Source organism: Podospora pseudoanserina, chromosome 1, assembly GCF_035222485.1.
Source record: "Podospora pseudoanserina strain CBS 124.78 chromosome 1, whole genome shotgun sequence".
Classification (NCBI taxonomy): domain Eukaryota; kingdom Fungi; phylum Ascomycota; class Sordariomycetes; order Sordariales; family Podosporaceae; genus Podospora; species Podospora pseudoanserina.
In genome coordinates, this window is record NC_085920.1 from 6,250,557 (window position 1) to 6,267,132 (window position 16,576).

The 16,576-nt window shown below is 52.0% G+C and overlaps 8 protein-coding genes across 8 annotated transcripts; 6 read left to right on the top strand and 2 right to left on the bottom strand.

The window, feature by feature from the left end:
- Positions 1 to 2,690: 2,690 nt before the first annotated feature.
- QC764_117618 (uncharacterized protein) lies at positions 2,691 to 3,117 on the top strand (the record flags this gene model as incomplete). Its single annotated transcript, XM_062943027.1, has 3 exons — positions 2,691 to 2,762; positions 2,790 to 2,965; positions 3,108 to 3,117. 3 exons carry the CDS (start codon positions 2,691 to 2,693, stop codon positions 3,115 to 3,117), a joined length of 258 nt encoding a protein of 85 aa, XP_062806080.1.
- A 1,814-nt stretch (positions 3,118 to 4,931) lies between these two features.
- NOC4 (Maturation and nuclear export of 40S ribosomal subunits interacting protein) lies at positions 4,932 to 6,874 on the bottom strand. Its single transcript, XM_062943028.1, has 2 exons — positions 5,255 to 6,874; positions 4,932 to 5,180 (listed from the first exon to the last, which is right to left on the bottom strand). The coding sequence occupies exons 1-2, from the start codon at positions 6,752 to 6,754 to the stop codon at positions 5,025 to 5,027; spliced, it is 1,656 nt and encodes a 551-aa protein (XP_062806081.1). The 5' UTR covers positions 6,755 to 6,874; the 3' UTR covers positions 4,932 to 5,024.
- A 130-nt stretch (positions 6,875 to 7,004) lies between these two features.
- On the top strand, positions 7,005 to 8,332 carry ATP4 (atp4 subunit B of the stator stalk of mitochondrial F1F0 ATP synthase). The gene is made up of 4 exons (XM_062943029.1): positions 7,005 to 7,130; positions 7,215 to 7,666; positions 7,728 to 7,950; positions 8,008 to 8,332. The coding sequence occupies exons 1-4, from the start codon at positions 7,100 to 7,102 to the stop codon at positions 8,028 to 8,030; spliced, it is 729 nt and encodes a 242-aa protein (XP_062806082.1). The 5' UTR covers positions 7,005 to 7,099; the 3' UTR covers positions 8,031 to 8,332.
- An 885-nt stretch (positions 8,333 to 9,217) lies between these two features.
- QC764_117640 (uncharacterized protein) lies at positions 9,218 to 10,648 on the top strand (the record flags this gene model as incomplete). The annotated part of the gene is made up of 1 exon (XM_062943030.1): positions 9,218 to 10,648. The coding sequence occupies one exon, from the start codon at positions 9,218 to 9,220 to the stop codon at positions 10,646 to 10,648; it is 1,431 nt and encodes a 476-aa protein (XP_062806083.1).
- A 469-nt stretch (positions 10,649 to 11,117) lies between these two features.
- Positions 11,118 to 11,583, top strand: QC764_117650 (uncharacterized protein; the record flags this gene model as incomplete). Its single annotated transcript, XM_062943031.1, has 2 exons — positions 11,118 to 11,141; positions 11,206 to 11,583. 2 exons carry the CDS (start codon positions 11,118 to 11,120, stop codon positions 11,581 to 11,583), a joined length of 402 nt encoding a protein of 133 aa, XP_062806084.1.
- Positions 11,584 to 11,753: 170 nt separating this feature from the next.
- Positions 11,754 to 12,656, bottom strand: COQ4 (Ubiquinone biosynthesis protein; the record flags this gene model as incomplete). Its single annotated transcript, XM_062943032.1, has 1 exon — positions 11,754 to 12,656. One exon carries the CDS (start codon positions 12,654 to 12,656, stop codon positions 11,754 to 11,756), a length of 903 nt encoding a protein of 300 aa, XP_062806085.1.
- A 456-nt stretch (positions 12,657 to 13,112) lies between these two features.
- On the top strand, positions 13,113 to 14,626 carry QC764_117670 (uncharacterized protein; the record flags this gene model as incomplete). Its single annotated transcript, XM_062943033.1, has 2 exons — positions 13,113 to 13,232; positions 13,459 to 14,626. The coding sequence occupies 2 exons, from the start codon at positions 13,113 to 13,115 to the stop codon at positions 14,527 to 14,529; spliced, it is 1,191 nt and encodes a 396-aa protein (XP_062806086.1). The 3' UTR covers positions 14,530 to 14,626.
- Positions 14,627 to 16,121: 1,495 nt separating this feature from the next.
- On the top strand, positions 16,122 to 16,532 carry QC764_117675 (uncharacterized protein; the record flags this gene model as incomplete). Its single annotated transcript, XM_062943034.1, has 1 exon — positions 16,122 to 16,532. One exon carries the CDS (start codon positions 16,122 to 16,124, stop codon positions 16,530 to 16,532), a length of 411 nt encoding a protein of 136 aa, XP_062806087.1.
- Positions 16,533 to 16,576: the final 44 nt, after the last annotated feature.

The following is a 16,576-nucleotide window of genomic DNA, read 5'->3' on the forward strand; positions in this document are numbered from 1 at the left end:
CCCAGCTCTGGTTTGAGAGACCATGGGATTTGCCCGTCAGACCTGCCCGCAATTCGTCCATATGACGGGACTGTCAGGAGCGGACACGCTCCCGGCTTGCTTGAGCATCTGCAGCCGTCGTTATGCAGGCAATATCTTGCGTTGCGATGAAAGAAGGCCTAATATGCAACCTAGCGAGGCGGTCCCTTTGTGTCGGATCGATATCTCAACATATGCACTCCCACAAGCAAGCAGTTGACGATCACTGCCCAACGTCTGTCCGGTCTGCCAATACGAGCCCATCAGGATACTGGTTTTGAGCAGGTCTGCACGTATGCCTGTGGCAAGTTGACTATCTAGGCCCCTTTTCGGGGACCGTAGCAACCATCCTATTCGTCGCCGATATCTGGGGCAGGTTTTCTCTCGCCAGTCGCGGAAATGACCCCTCAGCAAAAAACGTGACTGACTCATAGGTTGATCTCGCCGATGGCAGAACATCATCAACTTCCTGTCCCAGTCGCACACTGTTTCGTGTTGCTCCTCTATCTCCTACACAAAATCTGCTACGCCATAACCAGAATCGAGTCTTTCTGCCTTGCCTATCACCTACACGGGCATCCGTTCCGCTCTCGGCCAGTGTTCTGGATGGTTGAAAATCTTGAAGATATTCACAGTCGCACGATACATGACGCCAAAGTGGCACGTTCCCTGTTCCCTCTGCTCTGCTCCACCGCGTCTCCGTCGGATTACCCATTCTGTTACTAGAAGCAGCAGAGAATGCCTCCATACAAGCAAGGTGCAGCCATTCCGAAGACGCCAAGAGTTGGGATATTGCACAGTTGAGCGGTGAAAAGGTCACGATGCTGCCTCGGCGTTGCAGAGAAGAGAGATTTTCCAAAACATACCCCGCCGCTCCGAGGCATTATTATTCCTACCTTCCGCATGGTTCGGGATCCGACGACTGAGGGCCGTACGGACGGGCTCATTCTCGGCCGGCATCGCTGAGAAGGGAATGGCATAATGCAGCTATCACGGTCAAGACTTTCGAGAGCTGCATCGTCTTGGAGATTTCTGGTGGAACCTGGTGCTTCAAGAGGCGGATGCTGGACCTCGATCCGGAAGTCTGGGTCACTCGATGTGTGCAGGGTGCAGTAGTCCACAGGCTCTATCAGGACTATCAGGACATTTTGGGTCCGCCGCCACTGCTTGGTCCGGGTTGCTGCATCATAGTAGCACGCAACATGGGCACGAGACGCGAGACTAAGGTGGTGTAAGCAGCGGTGTTGCTTGGTCTCTGTTTTGCATTACATCACATTAGGGGGGTAAAAGAGGGGGAGACCGGCTGATGTTTTGGAGGGGTAAAAGGAGGGACAGAGGCGGTGTCTAATTTTTATTTTTTTGGTCGGCGTCTTTCTCGCGATGTCAAGGGCGGTGTTGAAGTTCAGCTTCATCGTCCTAGTGAAAGCACCTACTCTATCCTACATCACAGATGCAGGGCCAAGCTGTTGATCTAGGCCACGGGAAAAACCTGCTACGGAGTTTTTGTTCCCCGAAAATTGTGCAGAAACGGAGACATTACGACATTCTGCCTGGAAGACGTTTGAAAATCCCCTTTTAGATGCATTTGAGATCCAGGAAAACGGAAATCTACAGCCAGAATCTCAGCAGACAATGAGTAGCGGTGAGGAGGTCGGCACGTTTTACCCCTGGTCGCCAAGGAACCCGCGAATCGCAAATCCCCCTGCCCGCCCGGACTGTGGATTTTGGACTATGGACTTTTGCACACCCTACCCATATCGCCGATCCTGGTGCAGCTGCGAACAGGCCGACCGTGCGGCGATATCACGAGCTTCCTGGAGTGGGCGTTCTTGAAGTCTTTGGTGTTAGTCGATGTTTGTAACACGAGTCAGAGTTTAAAGCCACCGGGTTGGAGTTTTTTTTCGGTCTCAGGGCCGTCTCCAGGTGAAGAACGGCACTCCGCAGGCCTCCGCGAAGAATCACGGAGAAGACGGGATCGATCGATAAACCATGCGAATTTTCATACACACCGCCGATGCAGAGACCGGGGATCAAAACGGTTACCAACACGCTACTCGCAGAGAGCCGAACCAGACTCTCGGTTTTTCTAGTCAACGAGGTCCCCATGCCTGTGTCCGGGGGAGCAAACTTTTTTTTTCTCCTGCCTCCTTGTCCCCGTTTGATTTTTGTGGGTATGATGGGAAAGCTTGGTAGGGAGCGTCATCCATGTCTAATATTTGGGAAGCATGACTTTGCCCCTGGTAAACATGGCCATTGCTCGCTATCGGTGTCAGCACAGCGTCGTCGCGGCTCTCTGAAACAGCCGCGCATCCGATGGATTCCTCCCTCGGCGTGTTGTTGACCGCTAGATCCGAATGACGTTCTCCTGGACGGAGGACTCTGGTGGGCTGGCGGGCAGGAGACGAAGTGAGCTGCGATGAGCTGAGCGGGCCATAGAGTGGCTTCACACTCAGATGTCGGGGGTTTGATGGATGGCGCAGCACATATCTTGATGCCGGCGTATGCTCTTTTGGGAGGTATTTCAGTCATGGATTTCCACCAACAGTATACCATACTGTCGAAAAAGCGAGTCAGGTACTATCTCTGCAGGCATCAGCCCAGAGTAAGGTGATGAAGATGGCAGCCTGTTGCGTGAAAAGATCTCATATCTATAAGCATATCAGAAGGATAGGATGACATCGCTCGTGCAGCGGGAGGAACCATTCACAGCCATGTCAGACCGCCCAACGACCCATCCCATGCAAGTTGGCTTGAGAGAAGAGCTCGGATAGGTAGACAGGTCCTGGCGCTTACTTACGTGCACGCAGACTTCAGAGCCTCCTTTGACCATCGTGCTACGCGGCCATCAGCTTAGCCTCAGCGCTTGCGAGGTTTTTCAAGTAAAGGAGAAGATGGAATGGAACTCGATACTATCAAGGGCTGCTAACACACACACAGCCTCCTCATGGTAAGTCAAACTAGCGAGCGGTTGGCGTTTGTACACAGCCTCAAGGGTCAATCGGTCAACTCCATGATAGGATGTGCTCCTGACTTTCCCCTCCCTAAGCTAGTTCTTGTGGTCAGTGAGCAGTGATCAATCAATCTCACAGCACGAGGTGAAACCAACCCAGGCAGCCCCAGACCAAAGGAGCTCTTACACTGTGACCGCATGAGCAGCTGCCACAACGCTTCCCCGATCCTGATGACATTTTACCACCAGACCACAACAGTTACATGTGTGGATTACACGGTTCTGGTTTCCCATAATCAGGACCATCCAATCTTCTCGACTCGATATTAAAGGGGGGCGTACCGAGGTCTACATCCCGAGAATAGACTGGCTGCTCGCCTGCCATGATCGTCCGGCGTCGGGATGTTTTGACCGGTTTGGATTGCAAGCTGTTGTGGTATATTCTCCTTGTTGGGGTGCTCTTGTGGCTATGTTTGGGATGGGGGCAGGTCTACCGTTTCTGTTTTTGCCTGCCACAGCCCATCACGATGAGAGACGGGAAATAGTCTGTGGAACTTGCACGCCGGTTTGGTTTGCTTGGCCTTGTAAGGTTGAGATCTAGACTCCGATTTGCGCTCTTCGCCGTTTTTAGTTTGTAGGCGCACACCTGGCACAAGCTTTCCCTGGTTGCTTGTGTGATGATGATAGAGGGATGCCACTCAGGAAAAGCTCCGGATCCAATAACTCCTAAGATAAAAAGGAAGGAATTTGAGATACCTGCCAAAGCATACTGTCAGCTCTATCCTCATTTCTGGACACCACTTGACAAAGATATTTCGGACAGAACACTTGTCTGCAGTCCTAAGTGGGAATGAGAATATAGCTCTGTGTTCACGTTGATCATCAAGTCACACAACCTCGGTCTGTTGTCACCCCCTTACCTTAGCCAGGGGGTTACTGGTCCACCGCTATCCGTCCCATGGCTGACAAGCGCTCATGCTTGCTTGCAACAATGACCTTCACACGCTGTGACCGAACCACTCTTTCTCCTTAGTATAGTTGGTTTAACCTACCTAGCCTGTGTCATATTTGCACTTTGAGCCTGGCTTGTATGTTTTGATATCCTTTCATGTGTAACTCAAACATGGTTGAAGAACATCCATATGAGGTAGAATTGGCAAGTGGCAGCCGGCAGACGCGTGTGACATCCATTCTTATTTACGGAGAATTTTTTTTTTCATCGTGTCGTAGTGGTGAGAGCCGACAACCGAGGTAGGCTAAGGTTTGCTGTGTATCACCTCATCGCGAAGAGGTCTTTCGAAAGCAAAAAAGGGAGGATAGTGGTTTAAGTGATCTTCCAGGTTGCATAGGATACCTCTGCTCCGTCTTTCAGCTCGGGGAAACATACCACAGCATCACAACTGTGGCTCGATGATAAGAATCCCGACCGCACGAATATCGAGCAGAAGACAAGCTGCAGTGGGATTTCAGATCAGGACTTGATCACTTGATTATTGGTCCTTTACCCGTGAAAACCCGCCGTCTGAGCTAATGTCCACATTCCAAGCCCAGAAACTGGCTTTACACACATCCCAACAAACAACCCTTCTCAATGGTTGATGGTCTACACCAACTTATCCCTGCATCTCTCCCCACCAGAGTGAAGTAATAATGTACAACCAAACCCGTGCAAAAACGGGAACCGCGAATACGACTGTCATTCATCTTTTTGTCCGCTTGTCTCTTCACCCCTATCACAACAGGCTTGCACAAACGGGCCGGACGACGCCCATTTCCCCTCCGCTGTTGATGTATCCTCCCTCCCGAGCAACCCCTTCCCATCGTCTCGTCTTACACAAACAAGGATGATATGACGTCCTCACGTTGCTTCATCAGCCCATCATGGATAACCCACCCCTGCCAAGGGTAAAACTCCATGATGCGAGTAAGGTAGGAATAACAATAAGCAAATGAACGCTCGGAACCAATAGTAACCTGCTCAATTACTACCTCTCAAGTATGGTATCTTCATCGTGATGGTATCTCGAACCTAGCAACAGCCTCACATCTCTTCCATCTACGCCGTCCCAAAATCCCACAACCCCACCACCAGCGAATCCTTCAGCCCCTGTTTCTCCTCCTCCTCCGTAACTTTTGTAAACACCCTCTTCGGGATCATAAACTCCACCACCGGCGGCTTCTTGATCTCCTTGCCCATCTCCGCCTCGAACAACTGTTACCCAAATATGTTAGCATCTTTACCCCATTTTTCCACAACCACCCCCAAATTAAGAAAAAGACACTTACACTCCCATAACTATGATCCAAAAAGTCCTCCACATTGTACGCCTGCTTGGTAAACTGCTCACTGATAATCTTCGCAATCGTCGCCACATTCGGATGCCAATGCCCCTGCAGCTGCACCACCTCCCAAAGACAACTCTCAATCGCCCTCGTCTCCATCGGATCCCTCTCCCAAGCCAAAAACACATCCTCCACCCATCCCTCCTCAATCTTCTGCTTCTCCTCCTCCGTCCTCGGCACCCTGTGCATCATGAATGTTGTCAGGGGGTGCTTCTTGAACAAGTTGTAAAACCAAGGCACAATAGCCACAATCGCACTCGGGGGCGCGTTGAGTGCCAACCTGGCCAGCTTCTTGATAAAACTTGCCACCATTACCGCTGGCAAATGTGATGAGCCGAGGAAGGTATCAAGCAACCGCAAAAAGCGGGAGCGGTGCTTGGAGTGGAGCATGTCTGCGTCTAGCAGGGAGTAGAGCTTGGTGTAAAACTCTGGGTAGTCGAGGTTTCGTTCCTGGATGAGATAAAAGACACCAGAGAGGGCCAGTAGAGAGATGGACCCGCCGGCGTTGTAGCAGTCTGTTAGGAAATCCATCAGGAGTTCTGGATTGGTGAACCAGGGCGCGATAGAGTTGGACATGACGCTGAGGATCTTCTTGCGCTGGTCTTTGCTCAGACCGAGTTGCATCAGGGCTAGCCAGGCGTCTTGGGCTTGACTTTTGTGTTGGGAGAGGGAGCGGACGGGGTGCCTTTTCTTGGTGGTTGGGGGTTCGATGTAGAAGGTGTCGAGATCTTTGTTGGAGGAGGGGACATCATCGATGTTGAGGAGGAGGTTGAAGATTATGGCGCGGACTGTTTCGTTGAGGTCGGCGGAGGGGTCTCTAAGGAATTCACTGATGGCTGCGAAGGTGTAGAATCTAATGTCGTCAAACTCGTCGATGAACTTCTCGGTAAACTCTTCCCGTAGTTGCTCGACTGGTGACTGGATGATGAAGTATATGACTTGGGTGAAGAAGTATCGTGGGAAGGCGGGTTGGTCCCGGCCATCAAGGTGCTGAGCTTCGACTTTGAGGAGAGACATGGCCAACAACAAAGCTGGGAGTGCCAACTTCTCATTGTTGAACATGCGTAGCAAGACTTCTCTAAAGTCTGCTAGGCGCTCCCGAAGCCATTTTGTGACTGTCGCATCCTTCTCTGACGCTTCCCTTCTCTCCACCAAGCAGCCCATGGCAAGTAACCGCACGAAGACGCGGCATAGTGTCTCCGAGGCGGCGATGGCGGTGGGACGATCCTCGTCGTACTTTTGCGCAAGTTCGAGGAGAGTAGCGATGTTGTTGTAGTGTTTTCTGGACTCGAGGATCTCGGCTTCGAGCTGTTTGAGTTGGGCCTTGAGATCGACACCCTCGTCGCCGCCGGATTTCCTCCGTTTCTTGCACTTGTCTCCATTCTCTTGACGCTTCCTCTTCCCGGCCGAGGCCGACGACGGTTCCTTTGTAGCTGCTGCCATCTTTTATGTGGTTCAATCGCAATATTTCGCGCTCTTGTTGCTTGTTTCCTCCAAATTCCCTGCTCAGGGCTGCTTCGCGGCCATGTCCTCCAGAAAATTTAAGTGGGGCTGTCGCAATGGAGCAGTGGGTTGTTGGAAAATGGAAATTTCACAGCAGGGATCCGGAGCACCGGGTCTTGGCAAGGCCAAACTTAGAATTCAACATCAGCTGCGCTGGCACGTGACCCCGAGCTCTACGGCAAAGAGCCGGGAAGTACGCATTTCGTTAAAACCTCAATTCGCACTTGGCACTTGAGAGCTCCGTCAACGTCGAGCCGTCACCCACCCGATATTCCCATATTCACAATGGCCTCCCGCTTGGCGAGAAGTGCTCTCGGTGAGTTCGAGACCGGCCAACAGTTGCCTGCGAGGCGCCAATTGAGACGGCAATGACAAAGTGACTGACCACCGAGCGCCGCAGGGGCTGCCCGTCTCCGGCCTAGCATCGCTCCCCGCGCTCTGCCCGCCCTCTCGACCGCCATCGCGGCGCGCAACAGCTCCGGTGTCCCCGCCCAGGACCCCAAGTCCAAGGCCCAGTCCCTCATCGATGCGCTTCCCGGCAGCAACCTCCTCTCCAAGTCGGCCATCCTCTCGTCCTTCACCGGCCTCTCGATCTATGCCCTGAGCAACGAGTACTATGTCGTCAACGAGGAGACCGTCGTCGCCTTCTGCCTTCTCAGCGTCTGGGCTGCCCTGATCAAGTTCGGCGGTCCCGCTTACAAGGAGTGGGCTGAGGGTCAGAACAAGAAGATCCTCGATATCCTCAACTCGGCCCGCGCCGACCACACCCAGGCCGTCAAGACCCGCATCGAGGACGTCCAGCAGATGTCCGGCGTCATTGACGTCACCAAGAGCCTCTTCGCCGTCTCCAAGGTAGGATAGCTGGGTTATGTTTGCAGGGAAGAGCTGGAATGGGTGCTGATGCCGTGTACAGGAGACTGCCAAGCTCGAGGCTGAGGCTTATGAGCTCGAGCAGCGCACTGCCCTTGCTGCTGAGGCCAAGACCGTTCTCGACTCGTGGGTGCGTTACGAGAGCCAGGTCAAGCAGCGCCAGCAGAAGGAGCTTGCTGCCACCATCATCGCCAAGGTCCAGAAGGAGCTTGAGAATCCCAAGACCCTCCAGCAGATTCTCCAGCAGAGCGTTGCCGATGTTGAGAGTGAGTTGGCTCAGATCTCCGTGCTTGGAACGAGCTGTTGCTAACAACATATTGCAGAGATCGTTTCCGCCAAACAATAAACAGCTAAATAGCTACCCCAGTCGAGTTTTGACCCAGATCGAGATCCCCTTTGTTGTACCAGTGTCCATACACACCCCTGTGCATTTAGCCAATTCAAAACTTTTGACTTGTTCTATTTTTGATGGCCTCAAGGTGCGCTTTTCGCTTATCATGAGCTTTTGTAGCTGTGGAAGAAGTTAGGAAAGGATCGGCAGGTCCCTAAGGGTTGAGACCTCACAACTACAAAACTGCAAGTCCATGTATTATTATGCTGGAACGCTGTCTCTAGTTGCACAGGGTCGGGTTAGATCAGACTTCTAGCTTTCGTTTCTAGAGACGTATGAGACTGCCCCTCATAGCACGATTTACATGGGATATGCGGGGGTTTTACCCTCCATGTGTGATGTTTTGGAAAATAATGACTTCGTCCCAATTCAAACTACTTCGCAACCAAAGCTTGAGATTCCCACGAGATCAGTGAGCTGTTCCTAAGCTCTTGAAGCTTGTGCCAGTAGTGCCCGTTATAAAACATGGGATTTGCCTTGCAGTCGGGTTGTTCAAGGTGGGGCTCTATGACCCAGCAATTGATGACGGGTCCCAGCACCGGCCAGCCAATCAGCTTCCAGAAGATTTTATTTTTCTGACTTCTTCAAAGTCCAAGCCGAATTGCGCCGTCTTCGAAAAAAGTTTGAGCCCACCCACCTCCACGACGCCCACGACAAGCACGCCACGATAAACCAATTTCTGGATCGGAGACACCAGCAACGACATTGCTTAAGCACTTCTCTACGGCGAAAAGCTCTCCAAAGCCCTATTCAGGCAATACGTCGTCGAACTCACCCAATGCCGTGCCGCATGTCGTAGACAGCGCGAGCTTCCTGCGACGGGTCTCTTCCCAGAGATTGCGACGACGTACCATGCGATCTCCGCAGTCTCCGTGAACACCGGCAACCTGTATCTCCTTTTGGGCACCCGCCCGCAGCTGCGGGTGTTTGCTCAAATACCCTGCAGACACACACCATGGTTTCTCAATAACCATTTGGCGGGCCGGGGGGCCAGCCCACGGTTACGGAGAGGGGCATCGTCAAAGTCCCCGCCTGGGCGAGGATTTGACCCCAATACAAACCACAGACGACGCCCAGCGCCTTTTTCTTCGGAACCGCCACCACGTTATGCGAAGCGTGCTGTTCTCCCAACACATCTTGGAATGCGGCCCGGCCCTTTCGCCGCCGGAAGACTGAAAATACCTCCAGCAGCGAAGCCTTTCAAACCGAGCGAGGTGGAGGAACCCTCTGCGACTGTTGTCGAAACGGAAACGGCCGACATTGAGGAACATAAAGAACCAACTAGCCAGACAACCGACCATGACGAGAACATAAAAGGGGCCGAGGTTAGAGTGGCACCTACGGATCAAGAGGTCCAAGAACAAGACGTGGTAGCAGAGTCGAACCGAATCCTATCTCGAATAGCGATGTGGGACCAACAAGAACAAGCCGTGCCGGAATCTACGCCTGTGCCGGCAGACGATCTCGCACCGTCAGAACACATCCATGTTATGGGACTTGACCCTGTTGGCCGCTACATCACGCATATTTTGGCCAGCTGCGACCACATCCCTCCGGTGCGCTATGTGATGCACACCCCTGGTGTACACAATGTTTTCAAGCAGAATGATCGAAAGTTGACCCTTTACCGTGGCGACCAGATGGTCACCACCAATCGTATCATCGCTGTGAATTTTAACCAAGGCGGCGATTATACGAGTCCGAAGCAATATGCGCTACCAAGCCTCATCAGTAATCTGATAATCACCACTCCAGCCGCTGACGTTGTTCGGATTTTGGAGCCGATCAAGCACAGGCTCGATCACAGGTCCACCATTGTCCTGATTAATGATGGCTTGGGTGTCGTCGAGGACCTCATCAAGACGTATTATCCTTCGTCCATTACTCGCCCAACTTTTATTCTTGGACAATTCACTGGAAAGTTGGGCTATACGGGCGAGCAATTCTCGGTGGAGGAAGTCGAGCTGGGCAGACTTCGCATGTCAATTTACCCCCAGCAGATTCAGCAGTCCGGTGTCCGCATCGTTCGCCACCCGCCGATCGAGCACACGTTGAAGCCAACGCGCCTCCTGAGGACACTGAGTGCGATACCCGACTTGCGGGCGGCAGGTTTCCCCATGGATGACTTCTTCAAGAAGGCGTTGCCAACCATTGTCTTTCGATCCATTGTGGACCCTCTGACGGTTGTTCTCGACAGCACCTACGATAAGCTGCCGAAGAATGCGTACGCGAGGCTGGTCATGGACCAGCTTCTTAGTGAGCTCTGTGGGGTAATCTCCAGACTCCCAGAGGTCAGAGACTCCCCAGACTTCTCTCGGTTGACTGTCACACAGAGGTTGAGGAAGGAGATTTATCACAAGCTGGTGAGACAGCAGACTTCTAGCTCGAGGATGCGGTCGAATGTGGCTCGGGGCTGGGCTACCGATATCGATTACCAGACTGGCTACTTTGTCGAGCGTGGTCGGCAGCTGGGGTTGCGGGTCGAGAATCTCAACTCGCTCATTGCCGAGGTCAAGGCCAAGCAAAAGATCCAGATGGACAGGCAGAACATGCAGATACCTTTCCAACTGTGAGTTCGCTCTTAGGTTAGAAGGGTAGTAGGGCGTCAAAATGGGGCCATGTACAAATTACTAAAATGTATATTATTGCATTGTATATTGGGTATAACTGTGTGCACTTACACAACAATTGGGAGGTTAGATGTTAAAACGGGGAAAGGGGTTTCCACACTGCATATAGGGGGGTTTAAATAGCAATGAATTGGGTTTCTACTGGTTAAAACCTCGCAATACCTTAGAGTTGTTTCATAAGGTGCCTCAACTGCACAGCTGTTGGGAGCAACCAGTATACCTAATTGACTTTTACGTATTAATGGGCTTGGGTGATTGAACCCCACCAAAATCTTTTGACCCCGCGATCGCGATAAACTGCTGCGCTGCTACCACCACCCCCAATCCTGGCATCATACCATTCGCATCCTTGCCCGCTCTACATACCTACAGCTTCATAACCAACCCGAATCCATATCAAACCACTGCCGAAATGGAAGACGCCGAGCTCGAAAAGGTACCCTTTTATCCCTTTCTCCCACCGTCGCATCAACCGACTAACCCCCCTACCCGTCAAACAGATCCGCAAGGCTCGCCTCGAACAGCTCAAATCCCAAGGCGGCGGCCCCTCCTCCCTCGGCAAAGCTGGCGGTGGTGGTAACGCAGGTCCCAGCAAAGAAGCCGAAGCCGAAGCCCGCAAGTCCATCCTCAACCAGATCCTCCACCCCGAAGCGGCCGACCGGCTGGGGCGAATCAGACTAGTCAAAGAGCAGCGCGCGACCGACGTCGAGAACAGGCTCATCATGCTCGCTCAGACGGGGCAGTTGCGGTCCAAGGTGACGGAAGAACAACTGAAGGAGCTGTTGAATGCGGTGGCGGACACGGAGAAGGAGGAGAAGATTGTTGTTGCGAGGAGGAAGGGGTGGGAGGATGATGATGATGATTTGTTTGATCTTTAAAGGGGGACAAGGAGAGAGAGACGGCGGGGGGTGATGATAATGATATCCATTCGGTTTTGCCTCGACGGCATTGTTTGCGAATTCAACAAAACTTGATGATGATTTGAATTTCACAATGCTCATACAGTCATATATATACAATCACACAAAAACACCATAATAGTACACATCTACCCCCTCGCCGCCGCCTCCCGTCTCTTCTTCTCCTCCCTCTCCCGTCTCCTCATCTCCCTCAGATCAGCCGGCACCTCCACCCCCAACTCCTTCCTCAGCTCCCCCACATCCTTCTCGAGAACCTCCTCCCAATAAACATTAATCACCTCCTTCGCCCTCAGTCCATTCCTCACCGCCCAAGGCCCATACACGCCCCAGAACCTCTCCCGTTCCTTCTTTTTCATCCCCACAAGACTAAACACGCTCAGGCCCGTCATCGGCAGCAACGTATTCGCAAACTCGAACGCCTTTAGCGCCACCTCACCCTCCCTCACAACGGGGAGTCCTGTCAAGGCGTGGTAAAAGTCGTGACATTCCCTGTATCGCTGCATGACATAGGCGCATTCCTCGTCGTCAATGTAGCGAACTGGCGAGCGGGTGTCGGGGGAGACGCCCTCGCGGTCAAGCCAGGAGATGTACGTGTGGCCGACTGTGTTGGGGGGCAAGGAGCGGAGGTAGGGGAGGTTGAGGGAGGTGGAGGTTATGCGGGGGCGGTCGCGGAGGATGCGGCGCCCGGTGGGGGAGGAGAGCATGGCGTTGCGGAGGCGGTAGATGAAGTAGGGAGTCGAGGTTGTCTCGGCGAAGGTGGCGATCAGGTCGCCTCGGCGGGGGTTCTTGAGGGAGATGAGGCCTGAGCCGATGGCCAGGGCGGTTTTCTCGACGAAGGAGAGGGGGACATGGCCTGGGTAGTTTGGTGGTGGGCGGGTTAGGGAGGAAAAGAGGGAGTATGGGCGGCGTTGCTGGGGGATGGTGTTGTTGTTGTTGTTGTTGGAGGGGTAGGTTGCGACGGGTCGGAGGGGTCGGAGGAGGGGAGCGGTTTGGCGGGCGAGGGCCGCGGATCGTTTGAGTGTCACCTCCATGGCGGGTTGAAGGTGTAGAACCAAATGCGCATACTGGACTCCAGCCGGCGCAATCGGTGACATTGGGGACGGGTGGTTCGATATCGGGAGCTGTCCGAAGCTCTCCGGAAAGTAGGACAGGGGTGTCTTTATCGATAAGGATCCAAGTGGTGATAGCGATAAGGTTTTGCTAACATGTGGACTTGTGGAGCGATTCTGGGTGACTTCCAGGCTGAGACAAGACCCCCGAGTTCATGGTTGAACCGGCGATTCTAGGCCATAAGGTATTGACAAAAAGAGCAAAGGGATATGGAAATGTGTTCGGTGCTAGTCGGGAAAACCCAGATGCATGTTTATGTGATTGTTTCACGTTCCCTTTCTTTTCGCTAGTTTGTTAGCATCAATGCAAAAAGCATTTCAGCCCCTGGCATTCCGAACTTTCTCACTTACACGTTGTAACCATCGCAATTCATCAACATGGAGGCCTACGACGAACTTCTCCGCTGGGCCAGCAAGCAAGGGATCGAGGTTCACGGTATCGAGGCCAAGAGGATACCCGGCAGGGGAATTGGCATTGTGGCTTCGAAAGACCTGAAGGTACTATTCACTGACCTCCTAACATCATGGCTGAGAAGACAAAGGTGTAACAGCCATACGGGTTGATTGGTTTCTAAGCATTGTCGATTGGCATGTATCATTTGAGCCCAGTCGACTATCTTCAGACGTGTTACTATGTTTCGGGCCCTCACATAAGCAAACAGTTTTCCTCCTCACGTCTACGCATTTTACCTCACTTTATACACACCAGGCTAACCTCTCCTAGGCCAATGAACGCCTCATATACGTTCCCGCCGCCTCCCTCCGCACCCTCACAACCATCCGCCCCGAAATCCGCAAAGCCCTCCCTCCACCAGCCCCCAAATACAAAGGAACCCCCGTCCACGCGCTCCTCGCAGCAGAGCTACTCCTCGAGACCCCCACCATCAAGAAGAAATACGCCCCCTGGCACGCCGTGGTCCCAACTCGTGACGATATCCTGTCCACCCTCCCATTAGCCTGGCCAACATCCGACCATGAGAAACTACACTCCCTCCTCCCCTACGCAGCCCGCGCTCACTTGACCAAGCAAAAAGCCAAATTCGAAAAGGACTGGCAATTGACACGTGATGTCCTCCTTCCAAAACTGTCTCTCTCTCCCAAGGGTCGATATTCCAAGCAGGAGTTCCTGTATCATTGGCTGCTTGTCAACACGAGAACGTTTTACCATGAAACCCCCGCGACGGAGCGACTGACAAAGGATGACAAGATGGCTCTGCAGCCGGTGGCGGATTTGCTCAATCATTCTGATGAGGGGTGTGAAGTGGTGTTTGATACGGGGTGTTATACCATTTCGGCGGATAGGGAGTACAAACAGGGGGAGGAGGTGTATATTTGCTACGGGACGCACTCGAACGACTTTTTGATGGTGGAATATGGGTTTTGTCCGGAGGAGAATAAGTGGGATGAGGTTTGTATTGATGAGGTGGTCCTGGAAGAAATGTCAACCGCAAGAAAGAAGTGGTTGGACGGGAGGGACTTTTTGGGCAAGTATTTGATTGATGAGAGGAATTTGACGGGGTGTTATAGGACCAGAGTGGCATTGATGCTACTGTGCACGTCGAGGGGTCAATGGGAGAGGTGGGTTGATGAGGGAGAGGATGGGGGGGAGGAGGTGCAAAAAATGGTGGATCGGATTATGGTAAGGGTGTTGGAGAAGTATCTGAAAAGGTGTATGGAGGCAATTGGGGAGTTGGAGGGCTGTGGGCCGTCGGGGGAGATGGTGTTGAGGAGGTGGAGACAGATTGAGAGGTTGGTCGAGAAGTCTTTGGAGGAATTAAAGGTTGAGGACAACTAATAGAAAGGCAACTCTGATGTATATAGTTTACCTAACACGCAGTGTTGCGGGTACGGTCCCCTTTGGGCAGCAGTTCAATATGAGTTCAAGGAAATGGTTGGAGGTTCATTCATGCATTCAAGGTGAAATTCACATGTATTACAGACTACCAAAAGCAGATTTAAAGAGTCAGTCAAGTGACCCCCTGAGGACTTTGTCTCTCAAAATGCTTTCTTCATATAGCCAAATACTAATCAAACCAAGCACATACGACCATATGGCGCAGAAAGCTCGGGATCCCGTCCGCTCTCCCCTAGATAAGCTGTGCACAGCCGGACTAGTACTCAGGTGGGTGACCACTGGGGAATCCCCGGTGTTGTATGTTTTGCATCTTTTAATAACTTCTTTTTCTATATTCTCACAAGAATCAGCATTTTGTTTTCGTTGGACACCTGCTCTTACGTTTTGGTGAACTCCTGGTGGCATCAAAGCAGTCATCTGTAGGGCACAGACCAATCCCATACCCGGCCAGGGGGGAATCTCAGGGGCAATCGTACTTTACTCAGCATTCAGTCCACAATAGAAAGGTCTTTCATTAGGTATGCATTGGTAGTAAACGTGTGGGAGGTAATACTCCTGCGGGATTGGGCAGCCAGGTTGCTCCAAGGATTTGGTCTGGGCCAACACATCTGGGAAAGGATAAGGAAAGGTTTTTGCTCTCCGGAGTTGTTCGTTTGATACTTAATAATATCATCAACTATTACAAATCCTCGCTGCCGTACAGCAAAACGTGTATGAATACTTGATTCATTTGACTGTGTGACTGTTTGACCTCCATAACATCATGATTTCCGCAGATAAATAGCAGATGGGCATTAACTCAGTACTGGACTTTACATGCAGCACATATCAAATTAAACTGTTAGCTCAGGAATCTCAACTGAATCGAAGCAAAGTCCATTTCTTTAAGCCAAGTAGCTGAAGAGAGGGCTCAGCAGACAGGTATATTTGTTGATTGTAGGCTACCATTGCATCTCTGTACGGCACAGCCCGCATGGCAAGGTGTAAAGCAGGCACATCAAAATAGAGTAACTCGATATCGTAAAGAGCTAGGCAATGGGAATTTACCCACAGGGTAGTAGTATAACACTGGCTCGTGATGATTTATTCCCTAGTCCCAAACTTCGTTCAGCTCTCTAGTAGTTACTTGGGAGGGAACAGCAAATACCACGATGACGATGGGACCTTCCCAAACAAGAACCGAGTGGTGGCTAATAGGTATCTATCCCAGAAACAGAATCGCCAAAATTGTAGGTAAATTTTAGAGAAAAGATACAGCCCTGTCCACCTAGGTAGGTACCTATCTGGGGTATTTATAATGAGGCAAACTCCATGGAAAAGAACACCTCCTTTATTTACTGATCTTATCATCCAGCTAGCTCTGATACTCTTTTCAGAGCGGAGTCTCGATTTTACAGCACTACTCAAAAAGCTGCCCATCATGGTAAGAGCAACCTCTAATGGCCCTCTATATAGAACGCTAACAAACCACTTCACCACCCCTAAAGATCACTCCGATCATAACCTTCCTCGCTGCCATTACCCCTGGCACCATGTCTGCTCCGGCAACAAACAGAACCGCCGAGGGCATCAACGCACTTGAATTCCTCACCAAACGACAAGCCGTCAGAGGCGACTGGACGTGCCAATTCTTCTTCGATGGTCCAGGCCATGACGCTCCCAGAGCCGATCACGCAGCCTTCAACAGACTGTTTGGCGGCCCTCGCCTTACCGCTCGTGGCGGACAGTGCTATGTTGGGAGGTGCAACGGACGCGACTTTGCGTGGTGTAACATTGCTTCAAACACACGTTCTGAGTACTCCAATCAGAGGAACCTCGTTGCGGATACAAACCCTTATAGCGGGATCAACTGCGTGTATGACTATATGCCTGCTTATGAGTACTACTGGTGGGGATGGGAGGGCGCTTTGCGGTTTGATAACAGTGACATTCGCAGATGCTGAAGGATGGTCTGTGGTTGACTTGTAGCTGGTCTTGTTTTGATGCT

Bases quoted from the DNA above. Each gene is read 5' to 3' on its own strand.
- NOC4 (XM_062943028.1), bottom strand. From the start codon at position 6,754: ATGGCAGCAGCTACAAAGGAACCGTCGTCGGCCTCGGCCGGGAAGAGG. The intron at 5,181-5,254 runs GTAAGTGTCTTT...TTTGGGTAACAG, and splicing joins TGGATCATAGTTATGGGAGT to TTGTTCGAGGCGGAGATGGG.
- ATP4 (XM_062943029.1), top strand. From the start codon at position 7,100: ATGGCCTCCCGCTTGGCGAGAAGTGCTCTCG. The intron at 7,131-7,214 runs GTGAGTTCGAGA...CGAGCGCCGCAG, and splicing joins CTTGGCGAGAAGTGCTCTCG to GGGCTGCCCGTCTCCGGCCT. The intron at 7,667-7,727 runs GTAGGATAGCTG...TGCCGTGTACAG, and splicing joins GCCTCTTCGCCGTCTCCAAG to GAGACTGCCAAGCTCGAGGC.